This window comes from Thalassophryne amazonica, chromosome 9, assembly GCF_902500255.1.
Source record: "Thalassophryne amazonica chromosome 9, fThaAma1.1, whole genome shotgun sequence".
Classification (NCBI taxonomy): domain Eukaryota; kingdom Metazoa; phylum Chordata; class Actinopteri; order Batrachoidiformes; family Batrachoididae; genus Thalassophryne; species Thalassophryne amazonica.
In genome coordinates this window covers 18,824,940-18,846,664 of record NC_047111.1, presented here as the reverse complement: position 1 = coordinate 18,846,664, position 21,725 = coordinate 18,824,940, and the positions used below count along the sequence as shown (strand labels likewise).

The window sequence follows — 21,725 nt, the reverse complement described above, 5'->3', positions numbered from 1 at the left end:
CCCTACACCTTATTTTTCACTGGTTTTACCCCTTTAATATTTTGTACTGTGATTGTTTCAGTGTTATTTGTTAAGGATTATACCTCCTGTTGTCTCCACGAGGTGCTTTTCATCGACAACTGGCGCGTCCTGCACGGCAGAGAGTCTTTCACCGGTGTGAGACAGCTGTGCGGCTGTTATATGACCAGAGACGATGTCCTCAGCACGGCACGGCGCTTCGGTCTGCAGGCCTGATACTTATCGAGAAAATGTTCATTTTATGCAGAGAAATCAACCAATCGTAGGTCTGCTTCATCTGAGTTCATTGTTCTTTAATTTACTTTTCTCCAAGTAAGACCTTAGAGATACAAGTTGAATGAAAAAACATTGCGGGACTGTAAAATTAGTTAAAACATAGATGTGCTTTTAATATGTTCAGGATTTTGGGAAATGTTTCCATGCAGCATTACAGAATAACTCTTTTTTTTAGTTTTCATAGTCTACTTAGCTGTATAAATTCTTATTCAGATAGTGAGGCAAACTACAGCAAGTCAGGGAAGAGCAGGTGGCTCTGTGACACTGAAGTTGGTCTACCAACCTGTAGACTGGGTTCCATTCCAACCCATCTGTGTCCTCAAACAAGACACTTCATCTACTTCGTCTCAGTGCGTGCCGCTGAGCACTGGTGCCCGTGATGTACTGGCATCCTGCTCAGTGGCTGTGGGAGTGTGTAGTATCTTAGCTGTTCCTAGGACTGCACTCTTCTGGACAGAGACCTCTGATGTTGTACCTGGAATCTGCTGGAGCCACTCTTCTAATTTGGTGGTTTCAGCTCCTACTGTTATTACCACTGGGATCACTTTGGACTTTACCTTCGACCGCTGCTCCTTCAGCCCTTGGTAGTTCTTGATTTTCTCATGCTCCTTCTTTCTTATGTTGCTGTCAACATTGTGAGGAGTTTTCATGTCAGTGGCATCTGTCTCCTCTTGTGGCACACTTGTTATCCCAGCTGGGTATCTGTTGACTGGTAGGGCATCTCAGTACCTGTCTTACCTTCAGGATGCATTTGGCTGTAACCGACCTTCTTGCATCTTCATCATGGTTCCCATTGGCATGTGCGATTCCCAGGTACTTGTAGCTGTTCTGTATGCCCGCTATTCCTCTATCCTATCTTCGCAGGATGCCTTCTGGATACACACATTTATGTGTGTAGAAAACTCAACTATCAGTTTTTTATTGAATCAGTAAATCTTTGTATGTTATTATTTACACTTCAGCTGCAGTGACTTGATAGAGCAAAGAATGATTAATCTGAACTGTTCAACCTTCTGCTGTGAGTTTGTGATGTGTGAGTTTGTTGTGTATATGAGATATTGTAATTATTATTGCGAGTTGATGCAACGCTGCTTGATAATAAATGAAAAACACAAAACTGATTATATTTGTCATATTTTACACCTTTTTAGCACACTAATAGAGAATGAAGAAAAGAAACTTGTGAGATAAAGATCAAGGTGTATGTGTGAGGGCACAGCAGGAATGAAAACTATGAAGAATAAATAAATGCACCACTAGATGGCGGCAAACTGTCACGCAGTTAATTTGAACTAAGCATCTACTTCTGGTCTCCCGTTGTTTCTTAATTTAGACAACAAAATTATTTATGCACATGATTTTAAGAAGCTTGAACATGTTCACAACAACACCTACTATAAAGCTTTCCAATTAACAAAATACATAGACAATTATGTATCATTAGTGGTCCCACAATCCTTTGTGGTCCTGTGATGTAACAGTGCTGCCATCTTTATTAAGATATAATCTTATAAAAAATTAAATTTGACCAACAAAAATAACATGGGCCCATTTTTAATGTAAATTTTTTTTTTTCTCTTGCAGTGAAAGGCAGAAATCCAAGTGCATGTTGATCTGAACATCTTTATTTATTCTTATTAAAATGCTCAATCAAAAGCTGTTTTTTGTTCACACAGGTGTCTTGTAGGTTTTGGCATCAATGAGTCTCCATGTCTGTTTCTAACTCAACATAATTACTTACTGTCGACTTTATTAGTTTGAGGAAATAAAGCGTGCAAGCAGCAGCAATGCTGTCTAGTTGCAGTTTCACTGTTCTACCACTAGATGCTGAGTGTGCACACAGGGCTGTGTGTATATTTACACACATTTCAATTTTTTTTTTTTCCAATTTATTTTCATTTATATAGTGCCAAGTCACAACAAAGTTGCCTCATGGTGCTTTACACAGGTAACGTTTAACCTTACCATTTCTATTTTACCATTTTGCCATTTCTAAATCAAAAGTGCCAACTGATAAATTACATACTTTGTGTAAACTATATAATTTCAAAAAAGCTGAATCTGAAAATGGGCAGTTGCAATAGAATGAAAAAAAAAAAGCTTTTTGTAGCCTGTAATTTTCTCAAAAGCAAAATAATGTTTGGCAATTTACAGTTTAAATTCACATCACTTAACATGCAAAGGTGTTTTAGTCGATTAACAACAAAGAGTCATCCACCTGGTTTGAATGTCATACGAAATGTAAAATGATCATATAATAAAAACTGATATTTTTTTTATTCTAAAAATGTCAAGTTTCAATAAAAACATTAAAATGGTTAAAGATTCCTGGAGAACATTCCTGAATTTAATACACATGTAAAAAAAAGTAAATCTATCATAATCCTGTTGATTAATTAGTTGCACCTTGAACATTTAAATTTAATGGACGTCCTGTGATTTTTAAATGGGCCTTAATTTTAGGCTTGTGGCTCATCTTCAGCCTGGAGATTGCTGGGCCTGGTTGCCATGGCAACACTCTCAGAGGCTCCTCCTGTCTGTGAAGTGCTCCTCCTGGTGGGCACAGAAGAGAGTTAATGTTACATCCTAAAACCCAAAACACATTTGGAAAGTATTCGGACACCAACATTCAGGTCTTGGAGTCTTACTTCGTTTCAGCCTCCGACGCTTTCACCGCTTTGTATTTGTGCTTCTTCAACATGTGAGCGATGAACCACACAGCCAGGATGATGAGGACGCACCCGAGCAATGCACCGATCACTGCACCGGCAATCACCCCATCTCCCGCTTCTGCACACACACATTTTTCTGACATCAGTGATGCTGTTTTTGGCAGTTATTGTACAATGTGCAATTATCCCAAAGAAACATGAGCATACCGGCATTTAGTTCGATCTTACAAGATGAAAATCCCGCCACATTGGCAGCGTTGCACTGGTACTCCCCAAACTGAAACTGGGATATGTTTTTGATTTCCAGGATTCCATTTTCAGTCACTGATGACAAAGATGTGAAACAATGAGTTTACACTTATTTCTAATCAGATAATTTATAGACGCTCCCCAACAGTTCTCACCGTGCCCTAGTACAGGCCTTCTGCTCTTGGTCTGGTCCAGTCGGGTCCAGGTGTATGTCGGTTTCGGGCTCCCGTGTTCACTGTGGCAGGTCAGCGTGACCAGGTGACCTGATTCCACGTCGCCGTGCACAGCGCAGTAAGGAGTCGAGGGTTTCTCTGACAAACCACAGTCAGGACGTAACGAAAGCCACAGTTTTAGTATTCTGCACGTGTAGCAGCAAGAGCCAAAAAGTGACTTTTCTAATTCGAGGAGAGCTTTGCAGATTGAATCGATCAGCTTTCCTGAGGCGTTTGGTGAGGATTATAAAATCAGTGACATGATGGTGGAAGCCTGAGTCTTAATATGAGCTGAATTTAAATGTCAAAAGTAATAACGCAGCAGGCACAGATTGGAAATGTGCACCAGTTCCCCTTGAAGCATTTGTTCCAGATGCATTTCTGCAAATTACCCACTTTATAAAAAAAAATAATAATAATAAATGTCACCGTGTGGGAAACCACAAGGAACAGAAGCAAGGACAGAAGGAACAGTCAAAGAATGCAAAACCTGTTGCAGACACAAGCGTGAAAGATTCATGTACATTATTTATAAATTATTTATGATTAAAATTTCCAATAATATCCATATATTATGGAAAATCGCTGTCCAAAAGTGAAACATTTTATCTTTAATGAACACACAACCAACCATAAAATTTGAGTCAAACAATTTTGACACTGAGATTCACCTTTCAAGGTCATCCAAGGTCAAAAGGTCATGTCACCAACAGAAAGGCAACTTCACGTCAGTGTTACATAATAACCACAGCTGTAACTTTAACCAATTCCCAGAAACAGCCATTCTAAAATTTGGAACTTTCAAGGTCACCAAAGGTCATGTGAGCAATAGAAGTGTCATGTATGACGTCATGTTAAAGTTTCATAGTACTGACAGGTGTATCTTCAACCAATTCTATATATAATTTAAATATAATTTTATGTTTGTATTTAAGAGTAATTACAGGTGTATCTTTCAGCAGTTCTTTGAGATATTGATTCTGAATAGCATCTGTATATCGCACACAAACACTGACTGACCTTCAACCATTCCAACAAGTCTGGTGGATCAAAACTCTCAATGTTATTATGTTCAAATGCAAACAGACAGTCAGGAAGGAAAAACCACATCCCCACGTGTTATAACTGCAAAAAACAAAACAAACAAAAAAAATGCTGAAAATTGTGACTTGAATATAAAATGTAACTTTCTGTAGCAAATTCCAGCTGCTCAGACTTGACCACAGAGTGCTCCAGGTAAATAGACATCCACAGTAAAGTGATCAGTGATGGCAACTTCTCAATTACCCTACAGCTACATTAGCAGCAAGCAGCGATAGCAAGTGAAGGCAAGTGGAAGTAAGCAAGCGACAGTAAGCAAACAATGGTAAGCCAGTGACGGTAAGCAAGTAATGGCAAGCAGTTGCAACCGTAAGCAAGTGATGGTAAGTGGTAGTAAGTAAGCAACGGTAAGCAAGTAACGGCAAGCGGCAGTAAGCAAGAAATGGTAAGCAAGTGACGGTAAGCAAGAGACGGCAAGCAGCAATAAGCAAGATATGGCAAGCAAGAAATGGCAAGGAAGTAATGGTAAGCAAGTGACGGTAAGCGGCAATAAGCAAGAAATGGCAAGCAAGTGACGGTAAGCAAGTGGTAGTAACCAAGAAACAATAAGTAAGCGACAGTAAGCAAGCAATGGCAAGCGGCAGTAAGCAAGAAATGGTAAGCAAGTGACGGTAAGCAAGAGACGCCAAGCAAGAGACGGCAAGCAGCAATAAGCAAGAAATGGCAAGGAAGTAATGGTAAGCAAGCGACGGTATGCGGCAATAAGCAAGAAATGGCAAGCGACGGTAAGCAAGTGGTAGTAAGCAAGAAACAGTAAGCAAGCAATGGCAAGCGGCAGCAAGAAATGGTAAGCAAGTGATGGTAAGTGGTAGTAAGTAAGTAACGGTAAGCAAGTAACTGCAAGTGGCAGTAAGTAAGCAAGTGACGGCAAGCAGCAGTAACCAAGAAACGGTAAGCAAGTGAAGGTAAGCAAGCGATGGCAAGCGGCAGTAACCAAGAAACGGTAAGCAAGTGGCAGTAAGCAAGTGATGGTAAGTGGTAGTAAGTAAGCAATGGTAAGCAAGTAACGGCAAGCGGCAGTAAGTAAGCAATGGCAAGCGACAGTAAGCAAGAAACGGCAAGCAAGTGACGGTAAGCAAGCGATGGTAAGCAATGGCAAGTGGCAGTAAGCAAGAAATGGTAAGCAAGTGATGGTAAGTGGTAGTAACGGTAAGCAAGTAACTGCAAGCGGCAGTAAGTAAGCAAGCGACGGCAAGCAGCAGTAACCAAGAAACAGTAAGCAAGTGAAGGTAAGCAAGCGTTGGCAAGCGGCAGTAACCAAGAAACGGTAAGTAAGTGGCAGTAAGCAAGCAACGGTAAGCAAGTGATGGTAAGCAAGAAATGGCAAGCAAGTGACGGTAAAGCCCCTTTCTCCGCAGCAGTATGTTGAGGGTTACACGCGTAGGACAGAAGAAATTAAACATGTTTAATTTTCTTCGGCGTAGAGCGCTGGACACAGTTTTAAGCAGGTCTGTGCAGCACAGCGTTACTGCATGCAAGTCTGTGCAGCACTGCGCTTCTGTACACAACCAAAAACTGAGTGTGTGCATCTAGAATGATTCAGCTGGAGAAGAGGATCATGCAGCTGCAGCACTTCTGTGATCAGAACAGCTGATGGACGTGTGTGTGTTCAGAACAGGGAATCAAACCTCAACTCAGAAATCCAGAAACACAACAGAAACAGCAAGTTGGTCGCTCACTCTCACTCTGTCTCTGTCTCTCTCTCTCCCTCACTCTCGCTCTCTCTCTCTCTCTCTCTCTCTCACTCTCTCTCTCTCTCTCTGTGTGTGTCTCTGTGTGGCAGTAAACAAGCAACAGTAAACAAGCGACGGCAAGTGGTAGTAAGCAAGAAACGGTAAGCAAGTAATGGTAAGCAAGCAAGCGACATCAAGCAGCAGTAAGCAAGAAACGGTAAGCAAGTGACAGTAAACAAGCGACGGCAAGTGGTAGTAAGCAAGCAACAGCAAGCGACGGTAAGCAAGCGATGGCATGCGGCAGTAAGCAAGTAACAGTAAGCAAGTAATGGTAAGCAAGCAAGCGACATCAAGCAGCAGTAAGCAAGAAACGGTAAGCAACTGTAAGCAAGCAACAGCAAGCGGCAGTAAACAAGCGACGGCAAGTGGTAGTAAGCAAGTGACAGTAAGCAAGCAACAGCAAGCAAGTGACGGTAAGCAAGCAATGGCATGCGGCAGTAAGCAAGTAACGGTAAGCAAGTAATGGTAAGCAAGCAACAGTAAGCAAGTGACGGCAAGCAGCAGTAAGCAAGAAACGGTAAGTGACTGTAAGCAAGCGACGGCAGGCAAGCGGCAGTAAGCAAGCAACGGTAAGCAAGCAATGGTAAGCAAGCGACGGCAAGTGGTAGTAAGCAAGAAACGGTAAGCAAGCGACAGCAAGCGGCAGTAAGCAAGTGATGGCAAGTGGTAGTAAGTAAGAAATGGTAAGCAAGTGACAGTAAGCAAGCAACAGCAAGCAAGTGACGGTAAGCAAGTGACAGCAAGCGGCAGTAAGCAAGAAATGGTAAGCAAGTGACAGTAAGCAACAGCAAATGGCAAAACCATGGTTTACTGTTCATTTAGTCATCTGGGGTGTTTTGCAGTGACAAGAGACAACAGTCACTCTGCCGCCAGCTAGACAGATGATAGATGAGCAATAAATTACTGGTGACACACTGGAGGGACTACGTCTCTGAGCTGGCTTGGGAACGCCTCAGGGTTCCGCCGGAGGAGCTGGGGGAGGTGTGTGTGGATCGGGAGGTCTGGGCGGCTTTGCTGCCCCCGCGACCCGACTCTGGATACGTGGAAGAAAATGGATGGATAGATGGACTTACAGAGATGTTAGCATGCTAACTAGCAGTGGTGGACACAGATAACCAAAAAATTATCTTCGATAACAGATAATCAGATAACTGAAACTGAAAATGACTCCAAGATTTCTCACAGTATTACTAGAGGTCAGGGTAATGCCATCCAGAGTAAGGATCTGGTTAGACACCATGTTTCTAAGATTTGTGGGGCCAAGTACAATAACTTCAGTTTTATCTGAGTTTAAAAGCAGGAAATTAGAGGTCATCCATGTCTTTATGTCTGTAAGACAATCCTGCAGTTTAGCTAATTGGTGTGTGTCCTCTGGCTTCATAGATAGATAAAGCTGAGTATCATCTGCGTAACAATGAAAATTTAAGCAATGCTGTCTAATAGTACTGCCTAAGGGAAACATGTATAAAGTGAATAAAATTGGTCCTAGCACAGAACCTTGTGGAACTCCATAATTAACCTTAGTCTGTGAAGAAGATTCCCCATTTACATGAACAAATTGTAATCTATTAGATAAATATGATTCAAACCACCACAGCGCAGTGCTTTAATACCTACGGCATGCTCTAATCTCTATAATAAAATTTTATGGTCAACAGTATCAAAAGCAGCACTGAGGTCTAACAGAACAAGCACAGAGATGAGTCCACTGTCTGAGGCCATAAGAAGATCATTTGTAACCTTCACTCATGCTGTTTCTGTACTATGATGAATTCTAAACCCTGACTGAAACTCTTCAAATAGACCATTCCTCTGCAGATGATCAGTTAGCTGTTTTACAACTACCCTTTCAAGAATTGTTGAGAGAAAGGGAAGGTTGGAGATTGGCCTATAATTAGCTAAGATAGCTGGGTCAAGTGATGGCTTTTTAAGTAATGGTTTAATTACTGCCACCTTAAAAGCCTGTGGTACATAGCCAACTAATAAAGACAGATTGAACATATTTAAGATCGAAGCATTAATTAATGGTAGGGCTTCTTTGAGCAGCCTGGTAGGAATGGGGTCTAATAGACATGTTGATGGTTTGGAGGAAGTAACTAATGAAAATAACTCAGACAGAACAATCGGAGAGAAAGAGTCTAACCAAATACCGGCATCACTGAAAGCAACCAAAGAGAACGATATGTCTTTGGGATGGTTATGAGTAATTTTTTCTCTAATAGTTAAAATTTTATTAGCAAAGAAAGTCATGAAGTCATTACTAGTTAAAGTTAAAGGAATACTCGGCTCAATAGAGCTCTGACTCTTTGACTCTTATAATAATACTGGGCTCTTGCTTGCCTCTATTGGTGGTTGGCTCTCACTGCGGTATTGTATCACTTCCTGTTCCGGAGCACAGCGGTGTTTTGCTGTATCTATTAGCTGTTTAATCTGTGCAGTTAGATTGATCTAGATAACGATTTGTTTCACAGTGTAATCTTCACGTGCCTTAACTGAAGCACTCCGTCTGCTGAATCACCTCTAAATTATTTACACATTATTTACTTTGTGTGTTTTTAGGAATCCGCTAGCTTAGCGCAGCTACTTGCTCTTAGCCGGTTTAGCATGGCGGCTTCTCCTGTCTCTCCCGCACTTTTCTGCTCTGGGTGTGAAATGTTTAGTTATTCCTCGGCCTCCTTTAGCAGTAATGGTACTTGTAATAAGTGTAGCTTATTCGCAGCTTTGGAGGCCAGGCTGGGCGAATTGGAGACTCGACTCCGCACCGTGGAAATTTCTACAGCTAGCCAGGCCCCTGTAGTCGGTGCGGACCAAGGTAGCTTAGCCGCCGTTAGTTCCCTTCCAGCAGATCCCGAGCAGGCGGGAAAGCAGGCCGACTGGGTGACTGTGAGGAGGAAGCGTAGCCCTAAACAGAAGCCCCGTGTACACCGCCAACCCGTTCACATTTCTAACCGTTTTTCCCCACTCGGCGACACACCCGCCGAGGATCAAACTCTGGTTATTGGCGACTCTGTTTTGAGAAATGTGAAGTTAGCGACACCAGCAACCATAGTCAATTGTCTTCCCAGGGCCAGAGCAGGCGACATTGAAGGAAATTTGAAACTGTTGGCTAAGGCTAAGCGTAAATTTGGTAAGATTGTAATTCACGTCGGCAGTAATGACACCCGGTTACGCCAATCGGAGGTCACTAAAATTAACATTGAATCGGTGTGTAACTTTGCAAAAACAATGTCAGACTCTGTAGTTTTCTCTGGGCCCCTCCCCAATCGGACCGGGAGTGACATGTTTAGCTGCATGTTCTCCTTGAATTGCTGGCTGTCTGAGTGTTGTCCAAAAAATGAGGTGGGCTTCATAGATAATTGGCAAAGCTTCTGGGGAAAACCTGGTCTTGTTAGGAGAGACGGCATCCATCCCACTTTGGATGGAGCACCTCTCATTTCTAGAAATCTGGCCAATTTTCTTAAATCCTCCAAACCATGTCTATCCAGGGTTGGGACCAGGAAGCAGAGTTGTAGTCTTACACACCTCTCTGCAGCTTCTCTCCTCCTGCCATCCCCTCATTACCTCACCCCCGTAGAGACGGTGCCTGCTCCCAGACCACCAATAACCAGCAAAAATCTATTTAAGCATAAAAATTCAAAAAGAAAAAATAATATAGCACCTTCAACTGCACCACAGACTAAAACAGTTAAATGTGGTCTATTAAACATTAGGTCTCTCTCTTCTAAGTCCCTGTTAGTAAATGATATAATAATTGATCAACATATTGATTTATTATGCCTTACAGAAACCTGGTTACAGCAGGATGAATATGTTAGTTTAAATTAGTCAACACCCCCGAGTCATGCTAACTGCCAGAACGCTCGTAGCACAGGCCGAGGTGGAGGATTAGCAGCAATCTTCCATTCCAGCTTATTAATTATTCCAAAACCCAGACAGAGCTTTAATTCATTTGAAAGCTTGACTCTGAGTCTTGTCCATCCAAATTGGAAGTCCCAAAAACCAGTTTTACGAGGTCTGTCAATAAAGCAACGATCCTTTTTATTTTTTTTCAAAAACTATATGGATTTCATTCATATGTTTTTACGTCAGACATGCTTGAACCCTCGTGCGCATGCGTGAGTTTTTCCACGCCTGTCGGTGACGTCATTCGCCTGTGAGCACTCCTTGTGGGAGGAGTCGTCCAGCCCCTCGTCGGAATTCCTTTGTCTGAGAAGTTGCTGAGAGACTGGCGCGTTGTTTGATCAAAATTTTTTCTAAACCTGTGAGACACATCGAAGTGGACACGGTTCGAAAAATTAAGCTGATTTTCAGTGAAAATTTTAACGGCTGATGAGAGATTTTGAGGTGATTCTGTCACTTTAAGGACTTCCCACGGTGCGAGACGTCGCTCAGCGCTCTCAGGCGCCGTCGTCAGCCTGTTCAAGCTGAAAACCTCCACATTTCAGGCTCTATTGATCCAGGACGTCGTGAGAGAACAGAGAAGTTTCAGAAGAAGTCGGTTTCAGCATTTTATCCGGATATTCCACTGTTAAAGGAGATTTTTTTAATGAAAGACGTGCGGACGGGTCCGCGCGTCGGCTCACAGCCGCCGCGACGCTCCGCCACAGGAAAAACACCTCTGTTGAAAGCCTTAAGGACAAGTTGGAACATGTCCTGCTGTTAAACAATTTCTCATATACTCACTCCACTGAAAGCCATCAAAAGCCGCCTGGATTTTACAAATGGTTATCAACATGGAGGTGTTTTTCCTGTGCCGCCGCACCGCGTCGGCTGCGTCCCGACGCGCGGACCCGTCCGCACGTCTTTCATTAAAAAAATCTCCTTTAACAGTGGAATATCCGGATAAAATGCTGAAACTGACTTCTTCTGAAACTTCTCTGTTCTCTCACGACGTCCTGGATCAATAGAGCCTGAAATGTGGAGGTTTTCAGCTTGAACAGGCTGACGACGGCGGCTGAGAGCGCTGAGCGACGTCTCGCACCGTGGGAAGTCCTTAAAGCGACAGAATCACCTCAAAATCTCTCATCAGCCGTTAAAATTTTCACTGAAAACCAGCTTAATTTTTCGAACCGTGTCCACTTCGATGTGTCTCACAGGTTTAGAAAAAATTTTGATCAAACAACGCGCCAGTCTCTCAGCAACTTCTCAGACAAAGGAATTCCGACGAGGGGCTGGACGACTCCTCCCACAAGGAGTGCTCACAGGCGAATGACGTCACCGACAGGCGTGGAAAAACTCACGCATGCGCACGAGGGTTCAAGCATGTCTGACGTAAAAACATATGAATGAAATCCATATAGTTTTTGAAAAAAATAAAAAGGACCGTTACTTTATTGACAGACCTCGTATTTGTTGTTATCTATCGTCCACCTGGTCGTTACTGTGAGTTTCTCTGTGAATTTTCAGACCTTTTGTCTGACTTAGTGCTTAGCTCAGATAAGATAATTATAGTGGGTGATTTTAACATCCACACAGATGCTGAAAATGACAGCCTCAACACTGCATTTAATCTATTATTAGACTCAATTGGCTTTGCTCAAAATGTAAATGAGTCCACCCACCACTTTAATCATATCTTAGATCTTGTTCTGATTATGGTATGGAAATTGAAGACTTAACAGTATTCCCTGAAAACTCCCTTCTGTCTGATCATTTCTTAATAACATTTACATTTACTCTGATGGACTACCCAGCAGTGGGGAATAAGTTTCATTACACTAGAAGTCTTTCAGAAAGCGCTGTAACTAGGTTTAAGGATATGATTCCTTCTTTATGTTCTCTAATGCCATATACCAACACAGTGCAGAGTTACTACCTAAACTCTGTGAGTGAGATAGAGTATCTCGTCAGTAGTTTTGCATCCTCATTGAACACAACTTTGGATGCTGTAGCCTTAAATCAGAAGTGCCTGACTCCGTGGTATAACTCACAAACTCGCAGCTTAAAGCAGATAACCTGTAAGTTGGAGAGGAAATGGCGTCTCACTAATTTAGAAGATCTTCACTTAGCCTGGAAAAAGAGTCTGTTGCTCTATAAAAAAGCCCTCCGTAAAGCTAGGACATCTTACTACTCATCACTAATTGAAGAAAATAAGAACAACCCCAGGTTTCTTTTCAGCACTGTAGCCAGGCTGACAAAGAGTCAGAGCTCTATTGAGCTGAGTATTCCTTTAAATTTAAATAGTAATGACTTCATGACTTTCTTTGCTAATAAAATTCTAACTATTAGAGAAAAAAATACTCATAACCATCCCAAAGACATATCGTTATCTTTGGCTGCTTTCAGTGATGCCGGTACCAGGCTGCTCAAGGAAGCCCTACCATTAATTAATGCTTCGATCTTAAATATGATCAATCTATCTTTATCAGTTGGCTATGTACCACAGGCTTTTAAGGTGGCAGTAATTAAACCATTACTTAAAAAGCCATCACTTGACCCAGCTATCTTAGCTGATTATAGGCCAATCTCCAACCTTCCTTTTCTCTCAAAAATCCTTGAAAGGGTAGTTATAAAACAGCTAACTGATCATCTGCAGAGGAATGGTCTATTTGAAGAGTTTCAGTCAGGTTTTAGAATCCATCATAGTACAGAAACAGCATTAGTGAAGGTTACAAATGATCTTCTTATGGCCTCAGACAGTGGACTCATCTCTGTGCTTGTTCTGTTAGACCTCAGTGCTGCTTTTGATACTGTTGACCATAAAATTTTATTACAGAGATTAGAGCATTCCATAGGTATTAAAGCACTGCGCTGCAGTGGTTTGAATCATATTTATCTAATAGATTACAATTTGTTCATGTAAATGGGGAATCTTCTTCACAGACTAAGGTTAATTATGGAGTTCCACAAGGTTCTGTGCTAGGACCAATTTTATTCACTTTATACATGTTTCCCTTAGGCAGTATTATTAGACAGCATTGCTTAAATTTTCATTGTTACGCAGATGATACCCAGCTTTATCTATCCATGAAGCCAGAGGACACACACCAATTAGCTAAACTGCAGGATTGATTTACAGGCATAAAGACATGGATGACCACTAATTTCCTGCTTTTAAACTCAGATAAAACTGAAGTTATTGTACTTGGCCCCACAAATCTTAGAAACATGGTGTCTAACCAGATCCTTATTCTGGATGGCATTACCCTGACCTCTAGTAATACTGTGAGAAATCTTGGAGTCATTTTTGATCAGGATATGTCATTCAATGCGCATATTAAACAAATATGTAGGACTGCTTTTTCGCATTTGCGCAATATCTCTAAAATTAGAAAGGTCTTGTCTCTGAGTGATGCTGAAAAACTAATTCATGCATTTATTTCCTCTAGGCTGGACTATTGTAATTCATTATTATCAGGTTGTCCTAAAAGTTCCCTGAAAAGCCTTCAGTTAATTCAAAATGCTAGAATAACTCCATTAATGTCAATTCTGTCATTTGTACAAAGTTAAAATATAACATATATCTTTTAATGTTGAATAATGCACTAATTCTGAGGTTTTGTAACACAAACAGACAGATTGCAAAGGATTCTGGGTAAATGTGCCTCTGCTAAACACTGATTGGTTCAGTCATTCATTATGTAATCCAACACATTAATGTGACATGTGTCGTGTGTTGCTTTTTACAGATAAATGTGCTTTTGTAAAATATTCAATTTTTTATTTGTAAAAACAGGCATTTTTACAGAGCCCTGGAAGTGTCATTGCAAAATGTTTTGCATGTGGAAAGAATGTGCGCTCTTATTAGTGCTGTGCTCACGTTTTATGATGTATTGTCTTGTCAATATTGTCTTGACACATAAATGTTGACTTTACACTGTGCGAGTTTTGGCACTTTTTCTGATGATTTTTCATTTGTGTGAGAAAGTTTTGGACCGAGTTTCAGGTTAATCGTGCGTCCTGCATCGTGTAGTGAACAAGCTGTGTTCAACATCTCACGACCACCTCCTGATCGCCGATCGTATGGTCGAATGAAAATCAAACCTGTTTGATATTATTCTGGTCTGGCTGCTGAAGAGCTACAAGCATCCAACCTCTCGCACTGTCCCTGTGCAAACACCACAGAGCTGTCTTGTAATGTTTTTTGTTGTTGTTGTTGTTGTTTTTAAGCTTAATTTGTAAAAAAAAGAAAAAAGAAAAAAAAAGGCATTTGCAAAGCCAAAAAGTTGATTTGACAACCATCTGATATAACCGGGGTCCAAATAAATAGAACACTGCCATCTACTGGTGCCCAGACGCTTAGTACTTAGGGCAAATACTGCCATGAACACTACTGGCCAGTAGATGGCAGTAGAGGCCTTGAAACTTGCCAAAACAAAATTCCAGATAATCCGTTTCTGCTACATTTAAGATGCGTGGAATTTAACAAACGCAAATGCAATAACGTCTATAAACCCAGAGAATATATTCACGAGAGTTTTAGGAACTAGAGTTTAATGCTGCTGTCCGTGGAGCCTGAACAGAGTGTCTGAAAATGATTTGTCCTGTCGTGAACGTACTGAGATTACCCATAATGCATTGCTGGGCACAGCATGTGCTCACAAAACCTTAAAAATTAGCACATTACTTTAAAACTAAAACATATATCTGATGTTTTCACTTTAGAAAACTTCAGGCATGACAGTAATTTTAAATAACTTGTCCAAAATTAGTTTGGTTAAAATTTGTACCATAAGTTAAAAATGTATGCCTCTGGATGACTTGGGTGATATTGCCAAGAAAAGAAAAGAAAATGTTTTTTTTTGTCACCAGTTCTCCTTTGTCTGCAGAGGGTATAGTGGTTTCTCCTGAAACTAACTCGCATCTGTTTGCAGAGGATAGAACAATGCTTCTCTTAAGAAACTTTCAACAGGTAGGTATCAACTGATTTTAAATTTTAAAAATGCTTGCTGTTGTTCAACTTCGTTTGCTATGTTATCGGACGACAATTCATCGGAAGATAATTAGTCCGATAATGGTTTTTAAAGTTATCTAAAAAGATAATCTGATAATGAAAACATTATCTTCGATAATTATCTGTTATTGGATTATTGGAAGTGTGCCCACCACTGCTAACTAGTGCCACTGGGAAAAACGTTGTACTGAAACAAATCAATCGATCTTTGCTTCTGTTCACCAGTCAAGCATGAAGTGAAAATGCATCATAACAGGTGTCGGGTTTGTCCGTCATTTATAATCTAAAGTTAAACATCGTGCAAATTAATGCCAAGTAACCATGAGCTGACCATGCTATCAAGAGGCAAACACCAGCTGCTTGTCGCCCTCGTTTGTAGTGAAAATGACCATTGTGCAAATAACTAGATGGTCCTCAGTTTGACTGAGAGGTCAGCGTGTCTGGACCTTCCTCCAACCCCACACCATCTTTGTCTTCTGTCATTCTTTGCTGCGTCTGTCCTCTCCCACTGCATCTCTCCCCTGAAATGCTCAAGATATTCAGATCCACACTAGTTTTTAATATTTTAACAGGTATAAAATCATGATGTTTGTCCTGCAGCAGCTAATGTATTTTCTGGATGTAACACAAGGTTGCAGTCAGTCCACCTCTCATTTCCCCACACTGACAATGAGGAGATTGCTGCAGTTACCATGGAAACTACTGAGGATACTGAGGCCTGCAGGGTTGTCCTGGTAACTCGGTGAACAGCTGAATGTAATTCTCTGATCTCACAATTCCGGGTGACTGTTTCAGTAGATTTGTTTGGGTTACGGCACTGGTAATAGATACAGTAATCTCAGGCTGACAGCTTTAATTGAATTTGCACATTCCCTCGTTTCACACGATGGATTTAAATCCTCGGGCTAAAGCGCGGGAGCAGCTTATCGACCATGACGAACACAGCCCGACTTTCACTAAAAGACATTAAATCAATTCAATCAATCAATTTTTTTTTTATATAGCGCCAAATCACAACAAACAGTTGCCCCAAGGCGCTTAAATGACACGAGTAAGTGGAAGGACAAGCGAAGAAGCACATGATCACAGTGTCACCTCTTCAAACCTTTGAAAATATGGTTTATGTGTCACACTGATATTTATTTAGACACAAAATATTAGTTTTATCTGCATAAAAGAAAATAGCTTTAAAAAATTATTATTTAACAGGTTAACTGACCTTTTGTGCATACACAATTTTGAAATTAAAATTTCAAATGATTAAATTAATTAATTCATTTATTGAAATAAAATTTTATGTATTCCTGCCACTTTTTTCCACCCACCCCACCCTGCCTGCGCTCTCTTTTTCACCTCTCTACCAAAATATATATTATGTTAGACAGTTGATCTCAAGTAGTTAAACTCACCTACTGTCACTACCTCTACTCCTTGTAGCCACACTATTCCACTGGGCTCCCTCTCATTCACACACAAGTCCTGTGTCTTGCTCCAAATGATTTTCATTCCCCTTCTCTCCAGAGCGTACCTCCACCTCCCCAGGCTAGTCTCAGCAAAGCTCCTTTTAGAGCCTGACCCAGACAAATTAGGGCATGGTTCTCCATCTTTTGCAAAATTTCACACATTCTCGAGAAATGTTGGGAAATTACTAGCCCGCCTATGAAACTTAATATTTTTCTCCAAAATTTTTCCAAGTGCTTTTTTAAACAGAGTAAGGAATTTTCAATATGGCATATTCAAACATCCTAGTTTTATTTCGGATAACTTACATTATTTTACTTTGCACATAGAAACAAAATTATTTCACAAAAACCAAAAATTACCAGGGTTAAAATTATTCACTCCCTTAAGAACTGACCTTTAGTTGAGCTGTAGCACAAACAACTGTTGTGCAATAATATGTGCTTTAACTTTACAATGCTTAAAGCTTGTAAATGGGTTAAAACTGAGGTCAGTCATTCTTTTGGGGGAAGGACAAAATGATTTCAATCACATTTCAGAGTACTGTCTTCCTGCTCGTGGATACTATAGTATTAGGGAATAGAAAGAACAGACCCCAGTATAATGACACCGACTTAAAAATGACTTAATATTTACCAGTAAATACAATGTAGAACTTTTGTCATAAAGTATATAAATTCTTTTTGAAATGCGTGAATATGTTTTGTTAAATCTTACCGAACACATTGACGATGATGTTGGCTTCAGACTGTCCCTCTACATCAGGAATGTTGTGAACCTCACAGGTGTACATGCCCGTGTCTGAAGGTTGCATGTTCTCTATTAGTATGGAGGCATTTCTGCTTGTTGCCGGGGTCGACGGGGGGTGAATCCTGCTCTTGTAAGAGTCAGCGATGACAACCTTTCCTGACTGGTAATAATAGATCTGAAAACAAGCAAAGAAATATTTACAACTCTACTGGAAACTGAAGAGTTTCTCGGGTTTAGAACAAAATAAGTTTGTAACGGCTGGAAGTGCATGTAAAGTCAGAAAAAATAGGCAAATGCATTCATTCTAATGCGAGGTCTGTTAGAAAACTATCCGACCTTTTTATTTTTTGCGAAAACTATATAGATTTGAATCATGTGTGATTCCATCAGCCAAGCTTGAACCTTCGTGCGCATGCATGAGTTTTTTCACGCCTGTCGGTTGCGTCATTCGCCTGTGAGCACGCCTTGTGGGAGGAGTGGTCCAGCCCCCTCGTCTGATTTTCATTGTCAGGAAATTGGCTGATCGACTGCGGCTTTGCTTCATCAAAATTTTTTCAGAAAGTGTGAGAGACAGCCAGGTGGAAACCATTTGGAAAATTCAGATGGCTTTCGGTGAAGATCTTATGGGGATCACACAGATTAAGGACAATTACAACTGGATTAAAGATGGCCCACAGCGGCGCATGGCGCGCCGCGCACTGAGCAGCGGTCGACAGGCTGAAACAACCAGATCATTTCCAAAGTGAACGCTTTGTTTATCCGGGACGTCGTCTGACTACCAGAGAAATGGCAAGACAGCTGGACATAGCACTTTTTTGGCACATTCCACTGTTACAGGAGTTTTTGTAATGGAAAGAGGGGCGGAGAAATTCACCATGGAGCTGCTCATGGCGCGGGACGAAAGCACCTCCGTGTTGGTCTCACAGGACAAGCCCTAACATGCCCAGCTCTTGCACCATCCGGAAAATTCTGACGGCTTTCGGTGGCTTTTCAGTCGCGTGACTATCCGAGAAATTGTGGACAACCTGGACATGCCACAACATGTCCTGTGAGGCTTCATCACGGCGTTGCTTTTTGTTCTGTGCTCTGCGCCTCCGTCCCAACGTGCGAAGTCCTCCGTACGTCTTTTCATGCCAAAAAATGCTGATGTCAAACTCTTCTGCCATTTCTGTGGTAGTCAGACGACGTCCCAGATCAACAAAGCGTTTACTTTGGAAATGAATGGCACATTCCACTGTTACAGGAGTTTTTTGTCATGAAAAGACGTGCGGAGGACTTCGCGCATCGGGACGGAGGCGCAGGGCACAGAACAAAAAGCAACGTCGTGATGAAGCCTCACAGGACATGTTGTGGCATGTCCAGCTCGTCCACAATTTCTCGAATAGTCACACGACTGAAAAGCCACCGAAAGCCATCTGAATTTTCTGAATGGTGCAAGAGCTGGGCATGTCAGGGCTTGTCCTGTGAGACCAACATGGAGATGCTTTCGTCCCGTGCCATGAGCGGTTCCGTGGCGAATTTCTCCGCTCCTCTTTCCATTACAAAAACTCCTGTAACAGTGGAATGTGCCGAAAAAGTGCTATGTCCAGCTGTCTTGCCATTTCTCTGGTAGTCAGACGACATCCCACATCAACAAAGCGTTCACTTTGGAAATGATCTGGTTGTTTGAGCCTGTCGATTGCTGCTCGGTGCGCGGCGCGCCATCCGCCGCTGTGGGCCGTCTTTAATCCAGTTGTAATTATCCTTAATCTGTGTGATCCCTATAAGATCTTCACAGAAAGCCATCTGAATTTTCCAAATGGTTTCCACTTGGCTGTCTCTCACACTTTCTGAAATAATTTTGATGAAGCAAAGCAGCAGTTGATCAGCCAATTTCCTGACAATGAAAATCCGACGACGGGGCTGGACGACTCCTCCCACAAGGCGTGCTCACAGGCGAATGACGCAACCGACAGGTGTGAAAAAACTCACGCATGCGCACAAAGGTTCAAGCTTGGCTGATGCAGTCACACATGATTCAAATCCATATAGTTTTTGCAAAAAATAAAAAGGTCTGATAGTTTTCTAACAGACCTGTACATGTGCATTATAATACATGTAAACCATGTGAAAACAATTTAGTTCAATGTCTATAGAATATTTTTTGCATAAATACTGTGGACAAAATACTATTCAGTTCAATTTATTTCATTTATATAGCGCCAAATCACAACAAAGCTGCATCAAGAAACTTTACACGAGTAAGGTCTAACCTTACCAACCTGTAGAGCAAGTACACAGGGACAATGGTAAGGAAAAACTACCTCTGATGATACTGAGGAAGAAACCTCAAGCAGACTAGACCCAAAGGGGTGACCCACTGTTTAGGCCGTTCTAACAGTTACAATGACATAAAAAACACAGTCCATTATTTATTCAAATGACCATGCAAGCAATTGTGCCGCAGGCAGGGGGCCATCCAGCACCCTGGGATGCAGGGCCAGTGTCCAGCCCTCAAGCCATCAGTGGGCTCATCCTCCTGTATTCCAAAAGCAGACTGCACTGTGTTGTGTCAACTTCAGCCATGGCATCTCGTAACCAGTCCAGCACCTTTTGGTGTGCAGCTGTCAACCTTGTGAGACGTCATCAGTGCCTCGGACAGAGAGAAAAAGAGCAGAATCAGTTGGCCAGAAAAAACTGCACTTATAAGCAGGGTTGGGTAGGATTACTTTGAAATGTAATCGAAAAGTAATCAGATTACAAGTAATCCAAATGTATGTACATACATACATGTAATCCACATGTATTCTTTCAAAGTAATCCTACCCAACCTTGCTTATAAGGTATGAGTTCATCAGCAGTAAATCGACAGGGAAGCAGAGGGAATACTGAAGTGATCAGCTAGCCCTGAGCTTCAGTAACTAATTCCATTCCATTCAATTACTAATAAAATGAATTTAAAATGATAGGAAACATAGTTCCATACTATGCCAGCATGCTAACCATACAGATGATTTTGCTGTGTAATATGCAGTTGCTTCAGGAAAGGTATCCGGAGCAAAACTTGTGCCGAATCAACATGGAGATCCACCTCAGACTTGCTGTGGTGACCCCAAGTGAAAACAAGGCAGCAGCCGAAGGGTTTTGGCTTCAATTAGTATTACTACTAATCATAACAGATAATACCTCTAATGTTGCATTCAAGACACATCACAAAGTGTCAGCTCAGGGTGGGGGTGGGGTGGGGTGGGGCATCTAAACACATGGCTGGTTTCAATTTTGTTCTCTTGGAAACTCAGGTGAAAAATCAGTGCTCTGATTTCTTGGACTTGATCTAATAAGAACTACAATCATGGCTTCTTCATGACTATCCATCCATCCATCCATCCATTTTCTTCCGCTTTATTCGGAGTCGGGTCGCGGGGGCAGCAGCTCAAGCAAAGCCGCCCAGACCTCCCGATCCACACACACCTCCCCCAGCTCCTCCGGGGGAACCCCAAGGCGTTCCCAAGACAGCCGAGAGATGTAGTCCCTCCAGCGTGTCCTGGGTCTTCCCTGGGGCCTCCACCCAATGGGATGTGCCCGGAACACCTCTCCAGCGAGGCGTCCAGGGGGCATCCGGAAAAGATGCCCGAGCCACCTCAACTGACTCCTTTCGACGTGGAGGAGCAGCGGCTCGACTCCAAGCTCCTCCCGAGTGACCGAGCTCCTCACCCTATCTCTAAGGGAGCGCCCAGCCACCCTGTGGAGGAAACTCATCTCCGCCGCTTGTACTCGCGATCTCGTTCTTTCGGTCATGAGCCAAATCTCATGACCATAGGTGAGGATCTGAATGTAGATCGATCGGTAAATCGAGAGCTTTGCCCCCCTACTCAGCTCTCTCTTCACCACGATGGTCCAATACAGCGACCGCATCTCTGCAGATGCTGCACCGATCTGTCTATCGATCTCACGCTCCATCCGTCCCTCACTCGTGAACAAGACCCCGAGATACTTAAACTCCTCCACTTGAGGCAAGGACACTCCACCGAGCTGAAGAGGGCAAAGCACCTTTTTCCAGTCGAGAACCATGGCCTCAGATTTGGAGGTGCTGATCTTCATCTCGGACGCTTCACACTCGGCTGCAAACCGCCCCAGTGCACGCTGAAGGTCCTGATTTGACAAAGCCAACAGAACCACATCGTCCGCAAACAGCAGAGACAAGATTCTGTGGTTCCCAAACCAGACCCACTCTACACCCTGGCTGCGCTTAGAAATTCTGTCCATAAAAATAATGAACAGAACCGGTGACAAAGGGCAGCCCTGGAGGAGGCCAACGTGCAGTGGAAACAGGTTTGACTTACTACCGGCAATGCGAACCAAGCTCCTGCTGCAGTCATAC

The 21,725-nt window shown here is 42.2% G+C and overlaps 2 protein-coding genes across 3 annotated transcripts in view; one reads left to right on the top strand and one right to left on the bottom strand.

The window, feature by feature from the left end:
- The window catches only part of tmlhe (trimethyllysine hydroxylase, epsilon), a 47,806-nt gene extending 47,106 nt beyond the window's left edge, over nt 1-700 (top strand). Inside the window, exon 6 of one of the 2 annotated variants that reach the window (XM_034177719.1) lies at nt 103-700. In XM_034177719.1, coding sequence (XP_034033610.1) covers nt 103-160 — 58 coding nt within the window. In that variant the 3' untranslated portion in view covers nt 161-700. The remainder of the gene's footprint in view (nt 1-102) is intronic. The other variant, XM_034177718.1, reaches the window with a different exon arrangement.
- Nucleotides 701-2,572: 1,872 nt separating this feature from the next.
- Nucleotides 2,573-21,725, bottom strand: part of LOC117516492 (V-set and immunoglobulin domain-containing protein 1-like) — a 37,502-nt gene continuing 18,349 nt past the window's right edge. The window contains exons 3-7 of the mRNA XM_034177398.1: nt 17,333-17,540; nt 3,371-3,526; nt 3,174-3,290; nt 2,943-3,084; nt 2,573-2,847 (exon numbers count right to left, since the gene is read on the bottom strand). Coding sequence (XP_034033289.1) covers nt 2,754-2,847; nt 2,943-3,084; nt 3,174-3,290; nt 3,371-3,526; nt 17,333-17,540 — 717 coding nt within the window. The 3' untranslated portion in view covers nt 2,573-2,753. The remainder of the gene's footprint in view (nt 2,848-2,942; nt 3,085-3,173; nt 3,291-3,370; nt 3,527-17,332; nt 17,541-21,725) is intronic.